This window comes from Mobula birostris, chromosome 3 (genome assembly GCF_030028105.1).
Source record: "Mobula birostris isolate sMobBir1 chromosome 3, sMobBir1.hap1, whole genome shotgun sequence".
Classification (NCBI taxonomy): Eukaryota; Metazoa; Chordata; class Chondrichthyes; order Myliobatiformes; family Myliobatidae; genus Mobula; species Mobula birostris.
The window spans coordinates 189,985,845-190,009,214 of NC_092372.1; the positions used below are offsets into that span (position 1 = coordinate 189,985,845).

Genomic DNA, 23,370 nt, shown 5'->3' on the forward strand with positions numbered 1-23,370 from the left:
TATTAGCCACTTATGCCCTGGGTGAAAGCTTCTAGCGATCTATCCATGCATCTTACCTTTTACACCCATCAAGTCACCTCATCCACCTTCACTCCAGAGCCCTAGCTAACTCAACCTATCCTCATAAAGCATGCTCTCTAATCCAGACGAAATCCTGTTAAATCTCCTCTGCACCCTCTCTAAAGCTCCCCCATCTTTCCTATGAGGCAACCAGAATGGAACACAATAATCCAAATGTGATCAAACCAAAGTTGTATAGAGCTACAACCTAATGAAGGCCAAGACACCACACACCTTCTTCACTACCCTATAAATTTGTGTGGCAACTTTGAGGGATTTAGAGGCCACAAGATGTCTCTATTACTCCAAACTGATCAAGAATCCTGCCATTAACTCTATATTCTGCCTTCAAATTCAACCTTACAAAGTTAATCACTTCACACTTCTCCAGACTGAACTCTATCTGCCTCTTCTCACTATCAGCTGTCCTCTACATTATCCACTCCACCAATCTTCATGTGATCTGCAAGCTTACTTACCCACCCTTCCATTTCCTCATCCAAGTCATTTATAAAAAAGGACACTGATGGTCACTGACCTTCAAACAGAAAACAGACCACCTACTACAACCCCTCTGCCTTCTATGGGCAAGCCAATCCTGAACCCATACAGCCAGTTTCCCTGGATCCCATGCTTCCTGATTTTCCAAATGAGCCTACCATGGGGAGCCTTGCTGAAATCCATATACACCACATCCATTGCTCTACCTTCAATGTGCTTTGTCACATCCTCAAAAAGATCAATCAAGCTCGTGAGGCATGACCTACTCTTCACAAAACTATGTTGAATGAGAAATGCATTTCCAAACACGTGTAAATCCTGTCTAAGAATTTTCTCCAATAGTTTGCCTACCACTGAAATAAGACTCATTGGTCTACGATTCCCAGGGTTATGCATACTCCCTTTCCTGAAAAAAGTAACATCTGCCAGCCTCCAATCATCTAATACTACTGTGGCCAGTGAGGAACCAAAGATCATTGCCAAGGGTACGCAACCTTCCCATGGTAACCTGGGGCATGTACTATCTAGGCCCAGGGACTTACCTAACCTAATGTTTTTTAAAGGTCCCAGCTCATCCTCTTTCTTAATGACGACATGGTCTCACAAATCAACCTGCTTTACACTGTCCTCAAAAACATTGAGGTCCCCATTGCTGATGATTCCTAGAGTATTCATGGAAAGATCTTCCCCTATCTTTCAATGGCACAGTTCCTCCTCTATCTGTGATCGGTTCTACCATCACTATTGTCATCCTGTTCTTCATGCATGTACAGAACATCTTGGGATAATCCCTAAATCTTTCTTAGCAAGGCCTTCTCATGCCCCCTTTTAGCTTTCCTAAGACCATTCTTAAAATCCTACCTGCCAACTCTCTGAAGCCCTGTCTGATCCTTACTTACTAAACCTTAAAGATTCTTTCTTTCTCCTCCCTACATCTCTCGGCAACCATATAGTGTCTTCCCCTACCATTCTTTCCCTGCCTCAATTGGACAAACCTAACAAGAACCACATGTGACTGTTCCCTAAACAACCTCCATATTTCTGTTGTGCATTTCCATAAAAACATCCATTCCCAATTTATGCTCCCAAGTGCCTGCCTAATAGCATCATAATCCCCCCTTAACACCAATTAAATATATTAACATAAAGTCTGCTCCGATGGCAAAGGTGAGGGAGTTGTGGTCACTGTCGCTGAAATGTTCAACCATTAAGAGATCTATAACCTGACACGCTTCATCAACTAGCATCAGATCCAGTATAGCCTCTCCTCGAGTCAGCCTGTCTAAATGTTGCATCAGGAATCATTCCTGGACACACCTAACAAATTCCACTCCAACTAAACCTTCTGCCTTATGAAGGTGCCAATCAATATCACAAGACCACAAGATATTGGAGCAGAAGTAGGCCATTTGACCCATTGAGTCTGCTCCGCCAGTCAATCATGGGCTGATCCAATTCTAAAAATCATCTGGGGTGTATACACTGGAATTTAGAAGGATGAGAGGGGATCTGATTGAAATATGAGATTACTAAGGGACTGGTCATGCTAGAGACAGGAAACATGTTCCCGATGTTGGGGGAGTCCAGAACCAGAGGCCACAGTTTAAGAATAAGGGGTAGACAATTTAGAACAGAGTTGAGGAAAAACTTTTTCACACAGAGAGTTGTGGCTCTGTGGAATGCTCTGCCTCAGAAGGCAGTGGAGGCCAATACTCTGGATGCTTTCAAGAAAGAGTTGGATAGAGCTCTTAAAGATAGCGGAATGAAGGGATATGGGGAGAAGGCAGGAAAAGGGGACTGATTGTGGATGATCAGCCATGATCACAGTGAATGGTGCTGGCTCAAAGGGCTGAATGGCCTACCCCTGCACCTATTGTCTATTCTCCCCATACTCTTTGATGCCCTGGCTAATCAAGAACCCACCTATCTCAGTCTTAAATGCACCCAATGACTTGGCCTCCACAGCCACTCGTGGCAACAAATTCCACGTATTTACCACCACCTTACTAAAGTAATTTCTCCGCACCTCTGTTCTAATTGGATATCCTTCAATCCTGAAGTCGTGCCCTCTTGTCCTAGACTCCCCAACCATGGGAAATAACTTTGCCATATCTAATCTGTTCAGGCCTTTTAACATTCGGAATGCTTCTATGTGATCCCCCTCATTCTCCTGAACTCCAGGGAAGCTGCCAGATACTCCTCATACAGTAACTCTTTCATTCTTGTGAATCTTCTCTGAACCCTCTCCAGTGTCAGTATATCCTTTCTAAAAATAAGGAGCCTAAAACTGCACACTATACTCCCAAGTGTGGTCTCACGAATGCCGTAAACAGCCTCAACATCACATCCCTGCTCTTATATTCTATACCTCTAGAAAAGAATGCCAACATTGCATTCGCCTTCTTCACCACTGACTCAACCTCAAGATTAACCTTTAGGGTATCCTGCACAAGGACTCCCAGAGTGATTGCTCCCTTTCTGTTTTTGACCTCCATCCACAATGACCCAGTCAACAACCCTTCCAGAACATTCGCTCTTTCTGCAGCTGTGATACTATCCTGATTAGCCATGCCCCTCCCCAGCACTTAACTCCCTCCTATGCCTTTTGAAACATCTAAGTCCCATGAAATATAGCAGCCATCCCTACCCTTGTAACAGCCAAGTCTCTGTAATGGCTATAATGTTGTAGTTCCATGTAGTGACCCATGCTCCAGATTCATCTTGCATTAAGATACACTTCAACCCAGTTCACTAACTGCAATTTTGCCCCATCTACTGCTTCTCCTTCCTCACAATATCTCTACATGCTGCTTCTACCTGTAAACCAATTGCCCCATCTTCTGGCTTATCGCTCTCGTTTCCATCCCCTTGCCAAACTAATTTAAACCCTACCCAATAGCTCTGTAGCAAACTTGCCCACAAGGATAATGGTCTGTCTGAAGTTCAGGTGTAACGCATACTTTCCCCAGAAACCACAGAAACTACAGCACAGAAACAGGCCTTTTGGCCCTTCTTGGCTGTGCCGAACCATTTTCTGCCTGGTCCCACTGACCTGCACAAGGACCAGATCCCTCCATACACCTCCCATCTATGTATCTGTCCAATTTATTCTTAAATGTTAAAAAAGAACCCGCATTTACCACCTCGTCTGGCAGCTCATTCCATACTCCCACCACTCTCTGTGTGAAGAAGCTCCCCCTAATGTTCCCATTAAACTTTTCCCCCCCTCACCCTAAACCCATGTCCTCTGGTTTTTTTCTCCCCTTGCCTCAGTGGAAAAAGCCTGCTTGCATTCACTCTATCTATACCCATCATAATTTTATATACCTCTATCAAATCTCCCCTCATTCTTCTACGCTCCAGGGAATAAAGTCCCAACCTATTCAACCTTTCTCTGTAACTGAGTTTCTCAAGTCTCGGCAACATCCTTGTAAACCTTCTCTGCACTCTTTCAACCTTATTTATATCCTTCCTGTAATTTGGTGACCAAAACTGAACACAATACTCCAGATTCAGCCTCACCAATGCCTTATACAACCTCATCATAACATTCCAGATCTTATACTCAATACTTTGATTAATAAAGGCCAATGTACCAAAAGCTCTCTTTACGACCCTATCTACCTGTGACGCCACTTTTAGGGAATTTCCACTGCACTCCTCAGTGCCCTAACATTAACCCTGCATGTTCTACGTTGGTTTGTCCTTCCAATGTGCAATACCTCACACTTGTCTGCATTAAACTCCATCTGCCATTTTTCAGCCCATTTTTCCAGCTGGTCCAAGTCCCTCTGCAGGCTCTGAAAACCTTCCTCACTGTCTACTACACCTCCAATCTTTGTATCATCAGCAAACTTGCTGATCCAATTTACCACATTATCATCCAGATCATTGATATAGATGACAAATAACAATGGACCCAGCACTGATCCCTGTGGCACACCACTAATCACAGGCCTCCACTCAGAGAAGCAATTCTCTACCACCACTCTCTGGCTTCTTCCATCAAGCCAATGTCTAATCCAATTTACCACCTCTCCATGTATACCTAGCGACTGAATTTTCTTAACTAACCTCCCATGCGGGACCTTGTCAAAGGCCTTACTGAAGTCCATGTAGACAATATCCACTGCCTTCCTTTCATCCACTTTCCTGGTAACCTCCTCGAAAAACTCCAATAGATTGGTCAAACATGACCTACCACGCACAAAGCCATGTTGACTCTCCCTAATAAGTCCCAGTCTATCCAAATGCTTGTAGATTATGTCTCTCAGTACGCCCTCCAATAACTTACCTACTACCAACGTTAAACTTACTGGCCTATAATTTCCCGGATTACTTTTCGATCCTTTTTTAAACAACGAAACAACATGAGCCACTCTCCAATCCTCCGGCACCTCACCTGTAGACAGCGACATTTTAAATATTTCTGCCAGAGCCCCTGCAATTTCAACACTAGTCTCCTTCAAGGTCCGAGGGAACACCCTGTCAGGTCCCGGGGATTTATCCACTTTAATTTTCCTCAAGACAGCAAGGACCTCCTCCTTTTCGATCTGTACAGTTTCTATGATCTCACTACTTGTTTCCCTTAATTCCATAGACTTCATGCCAGTTTCCTTAGTAAACTCAGACGCAAAAAACCTATTTAAGATCTCCCCCATTTCCTTTGGTTCCACACATAGCCAACCACTCTGATCTTCAAGAGGACCAATTTTATCCCTTACAATCCTTTTGCTCTTAATATACCTGTAAAAGCTCTTTGGATTATCCTTCACTTCGACTGCCAAGGCAACCTCATGTCTTCTTTTAGCCCTCCTGATTTCTTTCTTAAGTATTTTCGTGCACTTCTTATACTCCTCAAGCACCTTATTTACTCCCTGCTTCCTATACACGTCATACAACTCCCTCTTCTTCTTTATCAGAGTTGCAATATCCCTTGAGAACCAAGGTTCCTTATTGCTATTCACCTTGCCTTTAATCCTGACAGAAACATACAAATTCTGCACTCTCAAAATTTCTGCTTTGAAGGCTTCCCACCTACCGATCACATCCATGCCAGAGAACAACCTGTCCCAATCCACGCTTTTCAGATCCTTTCTCATTTCTTCAAATTTGGCCTTCTTCCAGTTAAGAACCTTAACCCTAGGACCAGATCTATCCTTGTCCATGATCAAGTTGAAACTAACCGTGTTATGATCACTGGAACCAAAGTGCTCCCCTACACAGACTTCTGTCACTTGTCCTAACTCGTTTCCTAACAGGAGATCCAATATTGCATCCCCTCTAGTTGGTCCCTCTATATATTGATTTAGAAAACTTTCCTGAACACATTTTACAAACTCTAAACCATCTAGACCCCTAACAGTATGGGAGACCCAATCAATATATGTAAAATTAAAATCCCCTACCACCACAACTTTATGTTTCCTGCAGTTGCCTGCTATCTCTCTGCAGATTTGCACTTCCAATTCTCTTTGACTATTGGGTGGTCTGTAATACAATCCCACTAATGTGGCCATAACCTTTCCTGTTTCTCAGCTCCACCCACAAGGACTCAGTAGACAAGCCCTCTAATCTGTCCTGCCTGAGCACTGCGGTAATATTTTCCCTAACAAGCAATACCACTCCCCCACCTTTCATTCCTCTGCCTCGATCACATCTGAAACATCGGAACCCTGGAATATTAAGCTGCCAGTCCTGCCCCTCCTGTAGTCAAGTTTCACTAATTGCTACAACATCATAATTCCACGTATCAATCCACGCCCTCAACTCATCCGCCTTCCCCGCAATACTCCTAGCATTGAAATATATACACCTCAGAAGATTTTTACCACCACTCACAACCTTTCTATTAGTGGATTTGCTTGAACTTTTAACATCATTTATTTTCACCCCAGCCACAAGAGATCCAATAATCCACAAATCCCGAACCAATTTCTCAGCCACACATTCATCTATTAAATCATCCTATTCTTAAGCCTCACTGACACATGGCACAAGCAGCAACCAGAGGCTCCTACCCTTGAGGCCTTCTTTTTAGCTTCCTACCTAGCTCCCTGCATTCTCTCTCCTTGTTAGTCATTAAAGTACATTATCAAAATATGTATACTATATACAACCTTGAGATTTGTCTTAAAGCAGCCACAAGAAACACAATTGAACCATTTTAAAAAGGACCGTCAAACACCCAATGTGCAGAAAAAAATAGTGCAAAAAAAAATTAAAACACGAGCAACATTCAGAACTGAAATTCACAAAAGCGAGTCTACAGCTACAAAGCCAGTCATCATTGCAGCTGATCCAGGAGCCCACTGGTTGCAGACCACAGCCTCAGTTCAGTGCAGAGACAAGTAAACCTTGTGGAACAGCAAGCTGAACACCAGCCTATCCCTCTCCTCTGGCCCCAACACCCTGACCTTTTCAATCTGGCCCAGTGCTTACATCAACCAAATCTCAGGTCAGTCCTCACTCTTGCATCCAAGGCACAATTTTTAAAAAATCAAGTGCAGTCACATTTCTTTATATTCTACTTATCAACCTATTCTGTGAACAATTTTCTCTCTGCATTCTCTAATTTTGTATTGTCATAACTCAATTTAATAGCAAAATGTAACTATCACCCATTAAAGAAAAATCCAACAAAATTCCAGCTACATCCCAGCATGTCAATTGACACCTCAATTTTTTACTATTATTACTATCAGACCAAATCAAATAAAGCAGTGTGTTTTCACAATTTTTTGGTGTGTTCAAAATTGGAGGTTACTTCATTTAAGACAAATGGTTTAAAAAAGTAAATTTACTGCTATAGAAGTATTTTGCCTCAAATTTAAATTTTTTGGCAGAGACCATTTCATCTAAGCTCATTCCTGTAACAAGAGTTTGTGACAAAGCACAATGAAGTCCAACTCCTGCAAGACATTTTAATGCACAGCTCCATTTTATTTTTAATCCTAAATTTGCCCTTGATCATTTGAAGTGATTAATAAAATAACATTTCACAATCATAATCTACCCAATCAACAATAAAAGCTCTAGATGTCAAGGATACACAGCAGCTCTAAAGGGGAAATGACCCGTGCATTGCCACAAATGACCTTTTCCTCATTACTACCTGGAATTTAAAGTTTTTGATTAAAATTTTGGAGATTCTGCTTCAATATAGTTCATAGATACACCTCCTGTACGTCCTCAAACAAAATCACTTGCCTTTCTCAATATAAGTCTTTGGTGCCCAATGAGGGTCCGAATCAGCATACGGGTCATTGTATTGCACGACTGCTGCCTCTTCATCCTCATAGTCCACAGGGGGTGGAGGAGGTGGAGGTGGGGATTCATCAAACATTGGTAAATCATCTGGTGGGGGAGGTGGTGGGGGAGTTGGACTATCAGCAACTGTAGCAATGTGAAAATTTAAGAGATATAATCAGATACTTAACACTTTACTCGCAATAAAAACATTTCCAGACATTTTGTATTTCAGGCTTTACCAAACATGCAAAGAATATCACATCAGTTAGTCATAATCATTTAAGTTCTACATAAAGATATTTAATGCAAGCTGTCTCAGTCAAGATGCAATTCCAAGCAACTTCCGAAAGTTCACAATTCAATGCCTATTATTTTAGTTTTTGAAAGATTGATTCAATTACAAATTTTGTTACGATTAATAAACATGTTCAATTTAGTTTAAATCCTTTGAATTTAGGATTTAATAAGACTGAATTGTGAAATTGTTTACAGATATTAAAATTATTCAGCATCTGGACAAAGACCAATTTAGATCATTCAAAGCAGTATGTGATTCTGAAAGAATTATTCTGCAAATCAAAATATTTAACGCATTTCCTTTTTTGTTACAAGGAAATGCATCAAAAAATTCATTAATTCTTTAGATTTTGATGCATGGAGACTCCAAAATTTTCAGAAATCCTTAATTCTATTTGGAAAGATAGTTGGAAATCTATCAGAAGTACAATATAAAAACACTATGCTACGGGATTAGGAATTTTAAAGCAAATTAATGCAAATATAGCAGTTCAAGTAACTGCGCTATATATTTACACAGAATTCAGTACAAGGAGGTAGTGCTCAGCTTACCATTTATACGAAATTCAAGAATCAATATATGCAATTACTGTCCACAGATGGCAACTTTGTATTCCTAGATTTTAAATATTGACACTGACAATACTCAGCACATCTTTTAGCAGATAAAATCTAAAGTATTCTTTGCACTAATGCAAAACTATACAGCAAGATGAACAGGAGAGAGTTTATTAATTCTCAGTTCTAACACATGCACCTAACAACAGGCTTCCACTAAAAGTCTTAATTAGATGTACAATACACAGAACAATATATTCGAAAACCAAGTTCTGTTGAGTTAATCAAATAAAATTCCTCATTAGAATTTCATTTCATCACCTAAAAGTTTGTTTGAATCAACAAGGGCATAATATTTAAATTATTTGCAATGTATGCAAAAATTTTAGCCTGAAACAAAATCTGCACAAGAGTTTAAGCTATAGTTTGAAAAATCCAATTAAGATTTCAGCAGCAAATTCAATATTTACAGGCCTGATGCAAAATAGGCTGAACCCAAAATATACACCAGTTGGTATATTAAAATATTAATAGGAACTGAATATTGCACATCAAGAAATAAAGTCAGGGTATGCAACTGAAAATGTAACAAATGAGCAAACAGCTGGTGAAGTGTTCTAAGTGGAAAGTAGCAGTGAAATTTCCAGAACTTGTGAATATGCTAATCATGCAATCTTCTTTCCTTAGATGAAAAATGGATGCATCTACTTAAGCCTTCAAACTTACTGTTTTCTTGCACCCTGGCCACGAAGCCTGTGAGAGGTATCTGTGGAGTCAGTTGAGGCATAGGGGGAGGGGGTGGAGCTAGGGATGCTGGCAAGAACAAAGGCCACATTGGAACAACATGAAGGGTAGAAGAAAAAGGCAAACAAAAAGCTGTCAACCACATTGACTCGGAACATACAATTACTTAACGGGCAGTGCAACCTCATTTCTCCAAAGATAAAAATAAATTTACTTAGAGATAGCTTTAGGAATTGTACTGATTGGAAGATTTTAGAACATTTTAAGTACAATTGGAAATGTATTCAATTAGTTTCTACACAAGTCTAAGTTAAAAGCCAAACATTTGTAAATAAGGTGCCACTGCAGTAATACTTTATAATGAGGTTCCACTGCATCACATACTTTAGATGACAGAAAAAAAGGAAAACTACATTTGCCAAGACAAAGTTTTTGAAAAATTGATGATTCCAACATTAACAATTACAAGGAGCTACCAACTGAAGCTACAGTTATCCAGATGTTCATGAATTTATTAGTTTTATATACAGCTTTCTAACTAAAATGTCTTAGCCTGGACAGAAAACAATCTGGGGATTTGCTTCAGCAAGCTTCTGTCTGTTAGTTGAAGGAAGGAAGGGAGTATGTCCCAATGCTTTCACAAGCTAAAGGAAACCCTGCACAAAGAAAATGCAGCTTGTTGACTAGTATGCCAACAGTATCAGCTCAGTATCTCAGCAAAGAGAAAGTAATGTGATTTAAATTGCTAAGAAATGTAGTAGTTAATATGAAATGAAAAGTGGTTCACAAAATTATCCAGTTCTCTTTTCTGCAAAGTGAATATGCTTTTTCAAGGGGTTAACATCTATAATACAGCACACAGACCAGGTTCAAAATAAAATTCAGGTAAGCCAAAAAGTGAATTTACTAACAGTAGGCTGCATTCACATGGTCAAAGGAAAAGTTCTGAATGTCCAGTAGGAGGAATGAAGCATCAAGTCACAATTATAACAGAACTGGAAGGACCAGGCCATGAAAAACATAAAAAACACACTGCTACAGCTGCAACGAACAGTTAGAAGGTTTCAGAAGAGTTCAGAAAGTGATTTTGCAAAGCCAAAAAGAATAATTTCTTGTGAGAGGATAATTTCAATCTCAAAAAGAAATTCCAAGATCATTGCTCCTTTAACCACAGTTTAAGCACTGGATTAGTTCTTTATTTAGGACAACCATCGTGTCTCTTTATTTTAGTTTTAGGAAAATGTAGCAGAATTATTTTTACCAGTTGTCTTTTTAAAAAAATCAGCATCAAATTTACCAGCAGCCAGCTTTACCTGCTGCATAAAGAAATGTGAGATACAGTCATTTTTAACAGGTAAACTGAAATTTGTAACTACAGATACTTTCTGAACTGGCAGGTTCCCCCCACCATCCCCCATAGGTGTCTTCATTTTCAAAAAGCTCAGTAAATACAGCTAAGGAATATTCTAACAATCTAATAGCACCTAAGCAGCTGGAAAAAAGGAATCTTTGTAGACATCAGCAATCAGCTGAAGTTTTGCACCAACTCCCACTTCACATCATCCATCCACTTAGAACAGGAAGCAAATGACAGATGGTGACAGATCTACCTTTCAGCTTTAGGCCAATACCATAATAGGGAAAAAAAAAAGGGGAAATGTGACAAACAGAAGCTCGAAACATTTAGGAAGGGAAACTCGGCAAACCACACAACTGTATACCAGTGAAAGTAGCTGTTTTCTAGTTGAATCTATAGAAAGACAAACTCATGAGTCTAACAACAATTATTTAAAAAATAGAGAAATAGATCAGAGTCATACTTACCCAAATTTCTCAAAGCAAAGCCATTTATAAAAACATTCACAAATAGGAGCAGAGATAAAATGGGACAGAGCCAACACTCAGGGAGAAAAAGAGCCTAGGTAGCAACATAATGTGGGAACAACACCAGATCAGGAAATGATAGCCCTTGCTGTTCAAATGAGTTTACCTCAACTCTGGATCCTTACTGAGGTCAATATATGCTGCAGCTCATTTTCTACGAACAACTGCCTTTGTCAAAAGAAAAATTCTTTACCCCGAAACCATAGCAGCAAAGAATTTCTTCAAGGATAGCTGCGCAAACATTCAATTCTAGCAAAGCAATTTCTCAGCTATTGTGAAGCTGGGTCATGAGTTTTTTTTTAAAAAAATAGGACTCTTGCTCAAAATCTGCAAGTTCCAAATTTCAGACTGAAATAATTTGGTACACTGAGGACTGCCCATTGTTCATAACTGCCTGTGGTTTCAGAGTCTCTGTTGTACATCTTAATTAATAGCTTGAATGCTCTCACCATTAGAATTTCCAAATAAAGACTTCCATAAGTAACCCTTTATATAAATTTCAGCATCTACAAAATGATACCAACATCTCTGAACAGACACGAATCTTCCAGAATGTGACAAATCGCAGCCAGCCTAACACTTTCTAAAAGCACAAAATTGAATTTAAACTTTTCCTGCTCATTTCTTCCAACCCCCACGAGTTCCCTGTGCTTTTGCTAAATTAGTCTCCTGGATATACAATAACACAATTTTGAGGTTATTTGTATTTTGAGCATTGCCTCACATAATTCAAAAACCCTTAGTAAGATAAAGAATCCAAGACTGCAGATAGCTACCAGATCTGGATCAATTAAAGCGGGAGCTATACCTTCTACACTTGAGCCTGTAAATTTTATGGAATCTTGTTGCAGCATCTCAACCGGAATTATTGTCAGTTTTTTCTTAATTCACCCTCTCCAACAGCCACCGGATTCCTCCAGCAATTTGTTTTTGTCTATTAACTCCAAACATGTCTCTATCACTACTTTGTTCTTTAAAACACTACTAAAACTCTGCTTTAATCACTCAAGATGTTCACTGTGAAACTTGATAATTTACAAAAAACCTGTCTGCCCTCATACAATATTGCTTCAACTATCCAAAATGATTGAGCCAAACCAGAAGTTCCAGTTCATTTAACCACAGCTGTCTTCAAGCATACTTATGCACTGAAAATAAAAACCTAACAAATCACATTTGTATTTTTAGCATAGCCTCAAAAAAAAACCCTATCTAAGCAAGTTGGAAGGCTGAAAAAGCTGAATGGTGTGAATGTTTTTCGGTGACTAGTGGGGTACCACAAGGCTCAGTGCTGGGACCCCAGTTGTTTACAATATATATTAATGACTTGGATGAGGGAACTAAATGCAGCATCTCCAAGTTTGCGGATGACACGAAGCTGGGTGGCAGTGTTAGCTGTGAGGAGGATGCTAAGAGGATGCAGGGTGACTTGGATAGGTTGGGTGAGTGGGCAAATTCATGGCAGATGCAATTTAATGTGGATAAATGTGAAGTTATCCACTTTGGTGGCAAAAATAGGAAAACAGATTATTATCTGAATGGTGGCCAATTAGGAAAAGGGGAGGTGCAACGAGACCTGGGTGTCATTATACACCAGTCATTGAAAGTGGGCATGCAGGTACAGCAGGCGGTGAAAAAGGCGAATGGTATGCTGGCATTTATAGCGAGAGGATTTGAGTACAGGAGCAGGGAGGTACTACTGCAGTTGTACAAGGCCTTGGTGAGACCATACCTGGAGTATTGTGTGCAGTTTTGGTCCCCTAATCTGAGGAAAGACATCCTTGCCATAGAGGGAGTACAAAGAAGGCTCACCAGATTGATTCCTGGGATGGCAGGACTTTCATATGAAGAAAGACTGGATGAACTGGGCTTGTACTCGTTGGAATTTAGAAGATTGAGGGGGGATCTGATTGAAACGTATAAGATCCTAAAGGGATTGGACAGGCTAGATGCAGGAAGATTGTTCCCGTTGTTGGGGAAGTCCAGAACGAGGGGCCACAGTTTGAGGATAGAGGGGAAGCCTTTTAGGACCGAGATTAGGAAAAACTACTTCACACAGAGAGTGGTGAATCTGTGGAATTCTCTACCACAGGAAACAGTTGAGGCCAGTTCATTGGCTATATTTAAGAGGGAGTTAGATATGGCCCTTGTGGCTATGGAGGTCAGGGGGTATGGAGGGAAGGCTGGGGCGGGGTTCTGAGTTGGATGATCAGCCATGATCATAATAAATGGCGGTGCAGGCTCGAAGGGCCGAATGGCCTACTCCTGCACCTATTTTCTATGTTTCTATATTTCTGAATGTCCTATTTCACACCTGCCATGCACTCTGAACCAAGATTGTTTACTGACTCCAAGTTAAACCATCTGAAAGGCCAAAGTGTTAACTAGATCTTTTAATATTTTCTGGATACTGCCTTTACTTTGTGATGATTAAAAGAATACCTTTCAAATTATTGCAGTTGCAAATACACCTATTAAAACTAATGGTGGGAAGGTATTCCTATACTGATCTAGCCAAAAGATTACACGTGCCTCAAATGTTTAAGAAGCCAGGCTGTCATTGATCAGATGTCTGTTCTCTCAAGAGATATCACATCCCCTGCCACTCAAACTATCAGATCACCTGCATGTCTTGCAAAACCATGCACAAATCAGGTATCAAACATTAACTTTTCTTCTTTTGAAGGATACATTTTGTCTACAGCCAAATAAGTCTTACTACAAATTATTTTGAGGGTGGGGTTCTTTTAACACTAGTTTGCAGATTATGTTGAGTGCTTAATCTTATCTACCTCTTACATAGACCATTTTAATTCCCTATTTTACTTCTCATATGGAAATCCACATGAAACAGACACAAAACAAGAAGACATCAACCACACAGCCTAAACTGCAATTTTCTGCTCCGTCAAAACTATCGCTGACTTGAAAAAAAATTCCAGTCAACTCTAATCAGTGATCTTAACTATATTTTTGGGAGTTCAAAAGAAAGCAACTTAGTACATACTGAAATCCATGGAACTGCTTTACAAGATTTCTAAAGTAAAATCAAAAATGATAAAAAAAAAACACTCAGCCAGCATCTGTGGAAAAAAAACAGCCTGCGGCAATCTGAAATGTTAACTCTTTCTATAGTTGCTCCCTGACCTGCTGAGTGTTCCCAGTGTTTTCATTTCTTTGGCAGCTTATTCCAATTACCTGACACCCTGTCTGTCAAAAACCTGTCCCTCCTGTCCCTGTTAAATCTTTTCCTCTCTCACCTTAAACCTATGCCCTCTAACTTTAGACTCCTCCAACTTGGGAAGATGCTATTCACAGTGTACAGCCTGCCTTCATTTAATTTCCTAAAACACATTTACTTCATACTTATCCAAGTTAAATGCCATCTACCATTCCTTTGTCCACTTTGTTACTGTACCATTTATAGAAATGAACGAGTAACACTGTCAGAACTTGACCCTGGAAGATGATCAAAGGGACAGTAAAATGGCATGTATTCAATGAGACATCATGCCCCAATTACCTCAGTATGCAATACTGCTATATATTAAAAAGCAGAATTAAAGCATAAGCCTTACTTGAATTTTGAGCATAAAGAGGGCCACCATTAATATGAGGCTGCACAGAAAACTGAGATGTCACTGAAGGATTTCGCCTGAAGCCCCCTGAAGAAGCCGTGGAGGTTGTGGAATTATGCCGAGAGATCTGCCTGGTCATGGTACTGTACTGGGAACCAGGAGCCGAACCAGGGCCAGCTGAATGTGTTTAGAAAAGCAAGAGCAGAGGAAAGGGGGGAAAAAAAAGGCATTATTCCATCATTCCCAACAGACTTGATTAGTGAAAGGAAACACAAACCCTCAAACCAGCCATAGTAGGGAGAAAGTGAGTCAATACAATGCAAGATCTAAAATTCCTGCCTGTTCCATTAAAAACAATTGATACAACTTTGCCAACAAGGAAAAGCACCACTTGTTGTTACCGCTCCTGTTCATCTTACCACTGTGTAAAGTTTGGCACTGATTATATGCACTTTATCCTAGACTTCCAAATGAAGCACCTTATTTCCTGTTGAAGCTGGATGTAGACAAAGACTCAAACAAAAGTACAAATTTTGACCAGCCCTCAGTTATAAAACAATGTAACAGCAATGAGCCAGTTAAGACTTTTAAAACACATTGAAGAATTTGATTATTTCAATATCAAAATCATTTGGAAGTGATTTATCTTTAATAAAAGGCCCAAAGGCGATTTGATCCATGTTGGTGTCATGGTCAGCTTTGACAAAAATTACTAGACTCGTCCCCTTCACTTCTCCTGTATTCTACTTCTTTCTTTCCCTTCCCACCACCTAGTGGTATGACAAATAACTCTAAAGGGAAAATGGGATGGCTAGCCCAAGTATTTTTTAAAGAGCCTAATCTTTGGCTGGTGAGGGGGAGGTGATAAAAAGGGCACCTTGGATGGTTTCATTACATATACCAGAAAGATTCTAGGTCCAATTACCAGGCAGCCAGGTGAGAACTGTACCAGTGGTCCTAGACAGTTACTGCCAAGGACAAACATAACATTAGTAAAACAAAAAGAAAAATTGGTATGCAAGCATTGCACAGGTCCAGATTGGCTCAGGTTCCAAATATGACCCATCTAAAACATTGCCAACCCTCAAAGGACCAATCAATAAATATTTAAAGCAGCAACAGTGGAACTATACTTCAGCAAGTAGTCTACACTATTGCTTCCAAATGGAAGATTCTGAAAGGGACAGACAAGCTAGCTTCTACAACTAAAGTTAAGGTTTCAGTACCCCATGATTAATTATTTAAAACTTGAGATGGGAAACAACTTTTCATTCCGAATTACAAGAGTTTCATATTCAAACACTATGGATGCTCAGTTGTTGAATTGGGAATAGAGAGATCTTTAGAACTAAGGGCATCAACACAAAAGGATGTTGTGTTCTAAAAAGAAACTGATTGGTAAAGAAATAGAGAGAACAGGCCTTCGAGTTAACATTTCAAACTTTTAAATATTCCAGCACTGAGTCACTGGAATTCTTTCCTTAAAGACAACATGGATTAAAAGGACTTTTGCCTGTAAGCATTTGATTATCACCCAACACCTTTGCACCAAGGTTTAGTATTTGTTACCCATTGCAAATCAACACCATTAACCACATCCATTGAGTCAGCTGTAAATGAAAGGAGAGATGAGTGAATAAATCCATGCTGGAGTCAGTCTCACCTACGAAATCGCCCACAGGCAGTGGAGGGGGTGGTGGTGGCAGGGAAGGGGACCCAGCAGGAATAGAATATGGTGCTAAAAGAAAATACATTGTGATTATAAAAGATCTAATATACTTGTATATGGAATACAAATAAAGATCTGTGCTGCTGGCAGCTAAAATGATCAGTTAACCCAAGACAACTGCAAGTACCATTTGTGTATGCATCAATGCATGTGGTTTAATTTTAGGTCAAGGGATTTGACAAGAATTATGACCTATCATTTAAAAAAAAACAAGACTTTCCTCCCAGTAAAAAGTTCACAATGAAACAAATTTACTTCCAGCAAAATATTTCAAAATTTAAATTCTTGCTTATCATTGAATTCATTTTTGGGGGAAAAAACAGCTGTTATACTCCAGCTTTGCTTCCAGAAAATGCCATTTCAGTTTTGCTTTAATTAGGCTCAGCTATAATGAAACATATATATGAGAGTATCCTTTAAATAAAAGGTTCACTCTGTACAACAGTGCAGTAGATTGCATTATTATGTTTGCAAACAGACATTGCTAAATTTCTTCCCAGCCATTCCAAAAAAAGTCTATATATTACATGAAATATATATATTTTGATTTGCCTTACAATAACCAACAATATCTCCCACTCAAACATGAAATTTTAGATTCACATTACAGCTAGCACTGCACTTTACAGGAAATGCCATGTAAAGCCTGTTGGATCTACCCGAACATCTGGAATGAAGCATTGCTGCATTTTAAAATCACTCATCAATTATCTTTCAAAGCAATAGATTAAAATTATACAAGTATTTTAGCAAATATCCAAGTCTGAAAATTTAGACATTTACTTTTAACTTGATTTGATTCTTAAAAGTTAAATGTATTAAAGTCTATTCTCCCTGGGATTTAACTTTTTCGTCAGTAAGTATTTAGCTACTTAGCAGTCCATAAGTGGCATTAGCTTAATATTTAAGAACAAAAGTGCATTTTTGCACATTTACAATGTCTCAAGGAGCTGTGATGGAGAAGTTGGTGTAAAAGTAGATGCAATGTACAGAGAGACAGAGAGGATAAACAGTGGATAAGGTATAAATGCTGTCAGCTGGATTGGTTGAAATGTGCTTAAATAGAGAAGTATTAAGAACAAGGGTGATGAACTTAAAAGCATGGATCAGTACATAGAATTATGATGTTGTGGCCATTACAGACACTGTATGAGAAGGGCACGAATGGCTGCTTGATGCTCTGGGTTTAGATGTTTCAAAAGCAAGGGGTGAGGAAGTAGCATTGCTAATCAAAGATAGCATCACAGCTGCAGAAAGGGATGACATTGTGGAGAGATTGTCTACTGAGTCATTCTGGGTAGAAGTCAGAATTAGGAGGGGGGGCAATTGTCCGGGCAGGGGGTATTCTACAGGCCCTTCAGTAGTCACCAGGACACTGAGCAGCAGATAAGTAGGCAGATTTTGGAAAGGTACAAAGGATTGTTGTCATGGGAGACCTCAATCTCCCTAAAACCGATTGGCACCTCCTTAGTACAAAAGGCCAAAATTCGTTAGGTATGTCCAGGAGAGCCCATCCTGTGCTGCCCTGTATACTATGCTCATTGTTCAAAATCAAATGTCAACTCTAATTGTTTTGAACTGATAACTGCATTTGCCATCTCTTTTGACAAATATTAAGTCTCAACTCAAAGTAGAAATTGAACACATACCAGAATATCCATCTCCAGTTTTAAGTTAAAATGAGCAAAGGAATTACATCCCAAATATATCAAACTTTAAAAGTATCATGCATTAACTATTCTATAAAATGAACAAAAGTTACAAACCTGGCAAAAGGGTGGGTGGCGACGGTGTTGGCACTGCAATAGGAATACCTATACTGCTGCTACCACTGTTTTCTCGGCTTCCACTTCCACCACTGCTGCCACTGAAGGGAAAAAATTAAAACAAATATGTAATTTTGTCTTGCGCCTACCTCAAACAACCTGTAGAGATCAGATTCAATAAAGACTGCAATGGGTCAGCTGTAAATTGACTTGCATGCCTTGATACAACCAGAGACACATTTCATATTGGTCCTTCACCATTTAACAAAGTCACTTTTAGTATGAGTGGCCTAGCATATGCAGTTTGAGAGGTGTTCCAAATATTCAGGGGCAGCATGATCATAGGAGTTAGACTTTAAATACAAAGATGTAAATGTGTTCAAAATCTGTGTCAGCAATCTTTAGACCGCAATTTGTCACAATCACAAACTAGTCATATACCCCCTCAATCACCATGAGTCATTGGAAACAGTAGTTTAAGAAATTCACAAGTAATAGCATTATTATTTTTCAGTTCAATATATCATAACTGTCAATTGTGATCAAATTCAAGTGTTTGAAACCTCTCACGTCTTTTGAGGATCATTATCTGCATTCTTGACAATTTGATTAAAACAAACTGCATATTACCAATTGGTTATTTCACAAGAATTGTTCAGAAGACTTAACACTTCTCATGTACTTTGGTATTCTCCATTGGAGCCCTGTCCTGGAAAAGCACAATGACAGGTACAGGTTTCCCCCACAATCTGAATGTACAGCGTTCCTATGAAACCGCTCGTAAGCCGAAATGGTCTAAAGCGAAGAAGCAATTACCATTAATTTATATGGGAAAATTTTTTGAGCGTTCCCAGACCCAAAAAATAACCTACCAAATCATACTAAACAACACATAAAACCTAAAATAACACTAACATATAGTAAAAGCAGGAATGATATGATAAATACACAGCTGTATAAAGTAGAAATAATGTACGTACGGTGTAGTTTCACTTAACAGAATTGGGAAGTTTGAGCCAAAATCAACTTGTCGAAAAAAAATTGGCATGTACACGCATGTGCACGTCACACATTCCCACGTACAAGCACGTCACGCATGCACATGTACACGCATTCACACATCACGCATGCACACACCTGCCCGCATAAGGCTTCATGTTCATGGTAGTCTTTCTCAGGGTAAACACAAGTTTAAAGCAAGAGTCTTTTTTCATAACAGCAAAAATCCTCATTCGGTTTACGAAAACAGGTACTAGTGTAGCACTTTCGTAAAAGCAAAATGTCGTAAAGACAACATCCGGAAAGCGGGGGATACCTGTATCACTTCAGTTCCAGCAGATTTGAGGATATTTAGTACCACATACACATCTGCAGCTTCCTTGAACATTATAATACAAACAAAACCAGGTAAACATCACATGAGCACCACATTGCTCATAACCAACCCTGGAATTCAACAACATCAAAATACCTTCTTCCTGTGAAATCTCAAACTATAGCTGCAACATCCCGGTCCAACAAACATTAAGGAGCACATGCCCATTTCAAAAGCCAAAGAAATCCAATGTCTTGTAATTAGTAAATACAATAGGCTCCAGCCTGCTCCACCATCCAATCATTTCAGTCAGCACCAGTGACACAGCTCAGAGATACTGCTTCACAGCTTCAGTGACCTGGATTAAACCCTGATCTCAAGTACTGTGCAGAATTTGCATGGTCTCTGAACTGTATTGTGTCCTCCAGGTCTTCTGGCTTCCTCCCACATCAGTAATCCATAAAGATTGAGCAGGTTAATTACACTGTAAATTGCATTTAGTGTGTGGGGTGAGTTGTAGAATCTACAGCAGCCGATGGAAAGTGGAAGGACAAAATAGGATTAGAACTATACAGTACTCTCAGCCATCCTCACCTCCAGAGGCAATCCCAAATTAATGAGACTATTAGTCTCAAATTGAGACTATATCTAATACAAAATACTCCAAATAACGGAAATTACAGATGCTCGAAACCTGAGATAAAAAACAGTAATTGCTGAAAACTATCCAGCACTTGCAGAACTTTAACTGTTTTGCCTGCCTCTTCTTCTCATACAGCATTTCTCTCAAGCAGGAGATCCTTCCAAACATAAGCTTTTCAGTGCAGAACTGTGCTCCAAATCTGGGAAAATCTGAGAAAAGTTTCACTGTCTTTGACCTTTGAGATATTTTGCATAAAAATTGCTGTGTTCTGGTTTCTTTCAAATTAAGTCCATCACGAGCCTCTACAAGTGCACTGCCTTCTTATTGGTTGAGTTTTTTTTTAAATTGGCTAAAGTACGCATCCCTAAGCCATATCATTTCATTATAAATATCCCTGAGAAAGTACGAAACAGGATTCTATTATTTGAAATAAAGTGCAGTTGCATTTCATGTCTTGTTTTCTCTGATCAATGCTTAATCATCTCTTATCTTTTAAATACAGTCTTATTCTCCCTAGAACATGGCCAATCTCCTCACAAAAAACAAAAATCTGACAGCGTGGAATAATGAAACAGTAAATACCGAACCACTCCAAAACTCAGGCAGCACTTGTAGAAAGAGAAACTGAGTTAATGTCTCAGATCAAACAGTTCATCAGAAGATTTTATGAAACAATATGATGGGTCTTCAATGTAAAGCATTTCCACATATGCTACTGGACCACTACTTCAAGCAATTTCCTTTTTATTTTGCATGTCATGATATTACATATACCATCACTCTCAGACACACTTAACTTCTCAATCTAATTACACACTTAGAGGCCACATTAGGCACACCTGCACATTACTGCAAATATACAATCAGCCAATCATGTGGCAGCAGCTCGATGCATAAAGCATTCAGATATGGTCAATGGATCCAGTTGTTCAGACCAAACATCAGAATGGGAAAGAAAAGTGACTTTATCCATGCAGTGATTGTTGCTGCCAGACAGGATGATTTGAATTATCTCAGAAACTGATCTGGGATTTTCACACACAATAGTCTCTACAGTTTACAGAGAATGGTACGATATAAAACAAAAGCATCCAGAGAGCAGCAGTTCTGTGGGTGAAAAAGTGTTGTCAATGAGAGAGATCAGAGGAGAACAGCTAGATTGGTTCTAGCTGACAGGAAGACGACAGTAACTCAAATAACCATGTCCCTTCTAATATCTGTACATCTGTGCACTTGTAATACTACTGTAACACTAGTTTCCATTGGGATCAATAAAGTATCAATCTATCTGTTACAACAGTCATATGCAGAAGAGCATCAATGAATGCATGACACATCGAACCATGAAGCAGCAGAAGACCACACTGGGTTCCACTCCAGTCAGCTAAGAACAGGAAACTACATGCAAGCTCACCAAAACTGGACAGTTGATGATTGGAAAAAAAAACAATTGCTTGGTCTGATGAATCTACAGACAACAATCCAAGTGCATTATCACCAATGTTATTTAATGCTGAAACTTCTATACTCAAGGAATAATTACATCCTTCTGATGACAGTTGAAGGATTATGGATGAGGCTATACATGTTTAAAAGGGAAAAGATTTAAAAGGGAAAAGATTTAATATTTCAAGTCAATGATTCTCAGGTTAAATAGTTTCTGAAATAATTCTCCACAAAATACATACTTTGGAAACTCTGGTTTCTATAAGGACAAAGAATTTTTAAAATATTAATAGAATTGAGAGGCACAAACTCTTACATTATAAGATGTTGGTGGGCCTCTTGGGTTCACCCTAAACAAAAGTGTTGAACCTATACCACACACAAAAATTATGCTGTCATCCAACTTCTATCAAGCCTCAGGTGACGGACCACTATCCTGGCATTCTCCTGTTAAATGTCCTGACGCAATTTTGAATTCATTGCTCACTCAACAATTGCAAGCTGTCCAAGCCCTGAGGTAGCAAAGTAGCCCCAAACCGTAATGCTCCTTCCACCATGCTTCACAGTTGGGCTGACTTTTTGGTGTTAGTGCGCAGTGCCCTTTTTTCTCCAAACATAGTGGTGTGCATTTCTGCACAAAAGTTCAACTTTTGTCTCACCTCTCTACAGAACATTGCCCCGAAGCATTGTGGAACATCCAGGTGGTCTTTTGCAAACTTGAGACAAACAGTAATGTTTCTTTTTGGAGGTCAGTGGTTTCCTCCGTGGTGTCCTTCCATAACACCTTTCTTGTTCAGTGATTTTCTTATAGTGGACACATGAACAGAGACTTTAGCAAGTTCTAGAGATTCGTACAAGTCTTTTGCTGTTCCCCTTGGGTTCTTTTTCACCTCCTTCAGCATTGCACGCTGTGCTCTTGGTGTGATTTTTGCTGGACGGATGCCCTCTCCTTGGGAGAGCAGCAACAGTACAGAATTTCCTCCATTTGTAGATAATTTCTCTTACTGTGGCCTGATGAACACTCACGTCTTTAAAAATGCTTCTGTCTTTTCCTGCTTCATGCCACTCTACAATTCTTCTTCTAAGGTCCTCTGAAAGTTGTTTTGAGCAAGGCATGGTGCATATGAACAAATCTTTTTTGAGAAGAGCAAGCTCTGTCAGTAATCTGACTTTGTGTGTCCTTTTTTTTGAAAAAAAAGAAGGCAGGGCAGCTCTATAATCCACACCTCCAATCTCATCTCATTGATTGGAACAACTGACTCCAAATAGCTTTTGTAGAAGGCATTACCCCAGAGGTTCACATACTTCATTGAACCTATACTGTGACTGTTTAAATGGTGTACTCAGTATAGACAATTATAATTGTTTGCGTGTTATTAGCTTAGGCAGATTGTGTATGTCTATTACTGTGACTTAGATGAAGATCAGACCATATTTTATGAGTAATTACAAAAGGTTCACAAACTTTTTCTTGCAACTGTGTTTAAGTGGAGATTATATGATAGTACGGTGTTTTAAAATCTCTCAATTCACATGTGAAAAGCCACAGACAGCAAAGCCATTACAGAATTACAATTAGTTTCAAAAGGAAATAAAAT

The 23,370-nt window shown here is 39.3% G+C and overlaps 1 protein-coding gene across 6 annotated transcripts in view; it reads right to left on the reverse strand.

Moving 5' to 3' along the window:
- The window catches only part of abi1a (abl-interactor 1a), an 82,806-nt gene that overhangs the window by 1,626 nt on the left and 57,810 nt on the right, over positions 1–23,370 (reverse strand). The window contains exons 6-10 of one of the 6 annotated variants that reach the window (XM_072253866.1): positions 18,369–18,469; positions 16,537–16,611; positions 14,874–15,050; positions 9,394–9,480; positions 7,771–7,956 (exon numbers count right to left, since the gene is read on the reverse strand). In XM_072253866.1, coding sequence (XP_072109967.1) covers positions 7,771–7,956; positions 9,394–9,480; positions 14,874–15,050; positions 16,537–16,611; positions 18,369–18,469 — 626 coding nt within the window. The remainder of the gene's footprint in view (positions 1–7,770; positions 7,957–9,393; positions 9,481–14,873; positions 15,051–16,536; positions 16,612–18,368; positions 18,470–23,370) is intronic. The other 5 variants (XM_072253868.1, XM_072253867.1, XM_072253871.1 and 2 more) reach the window with 5 other exon arrangements.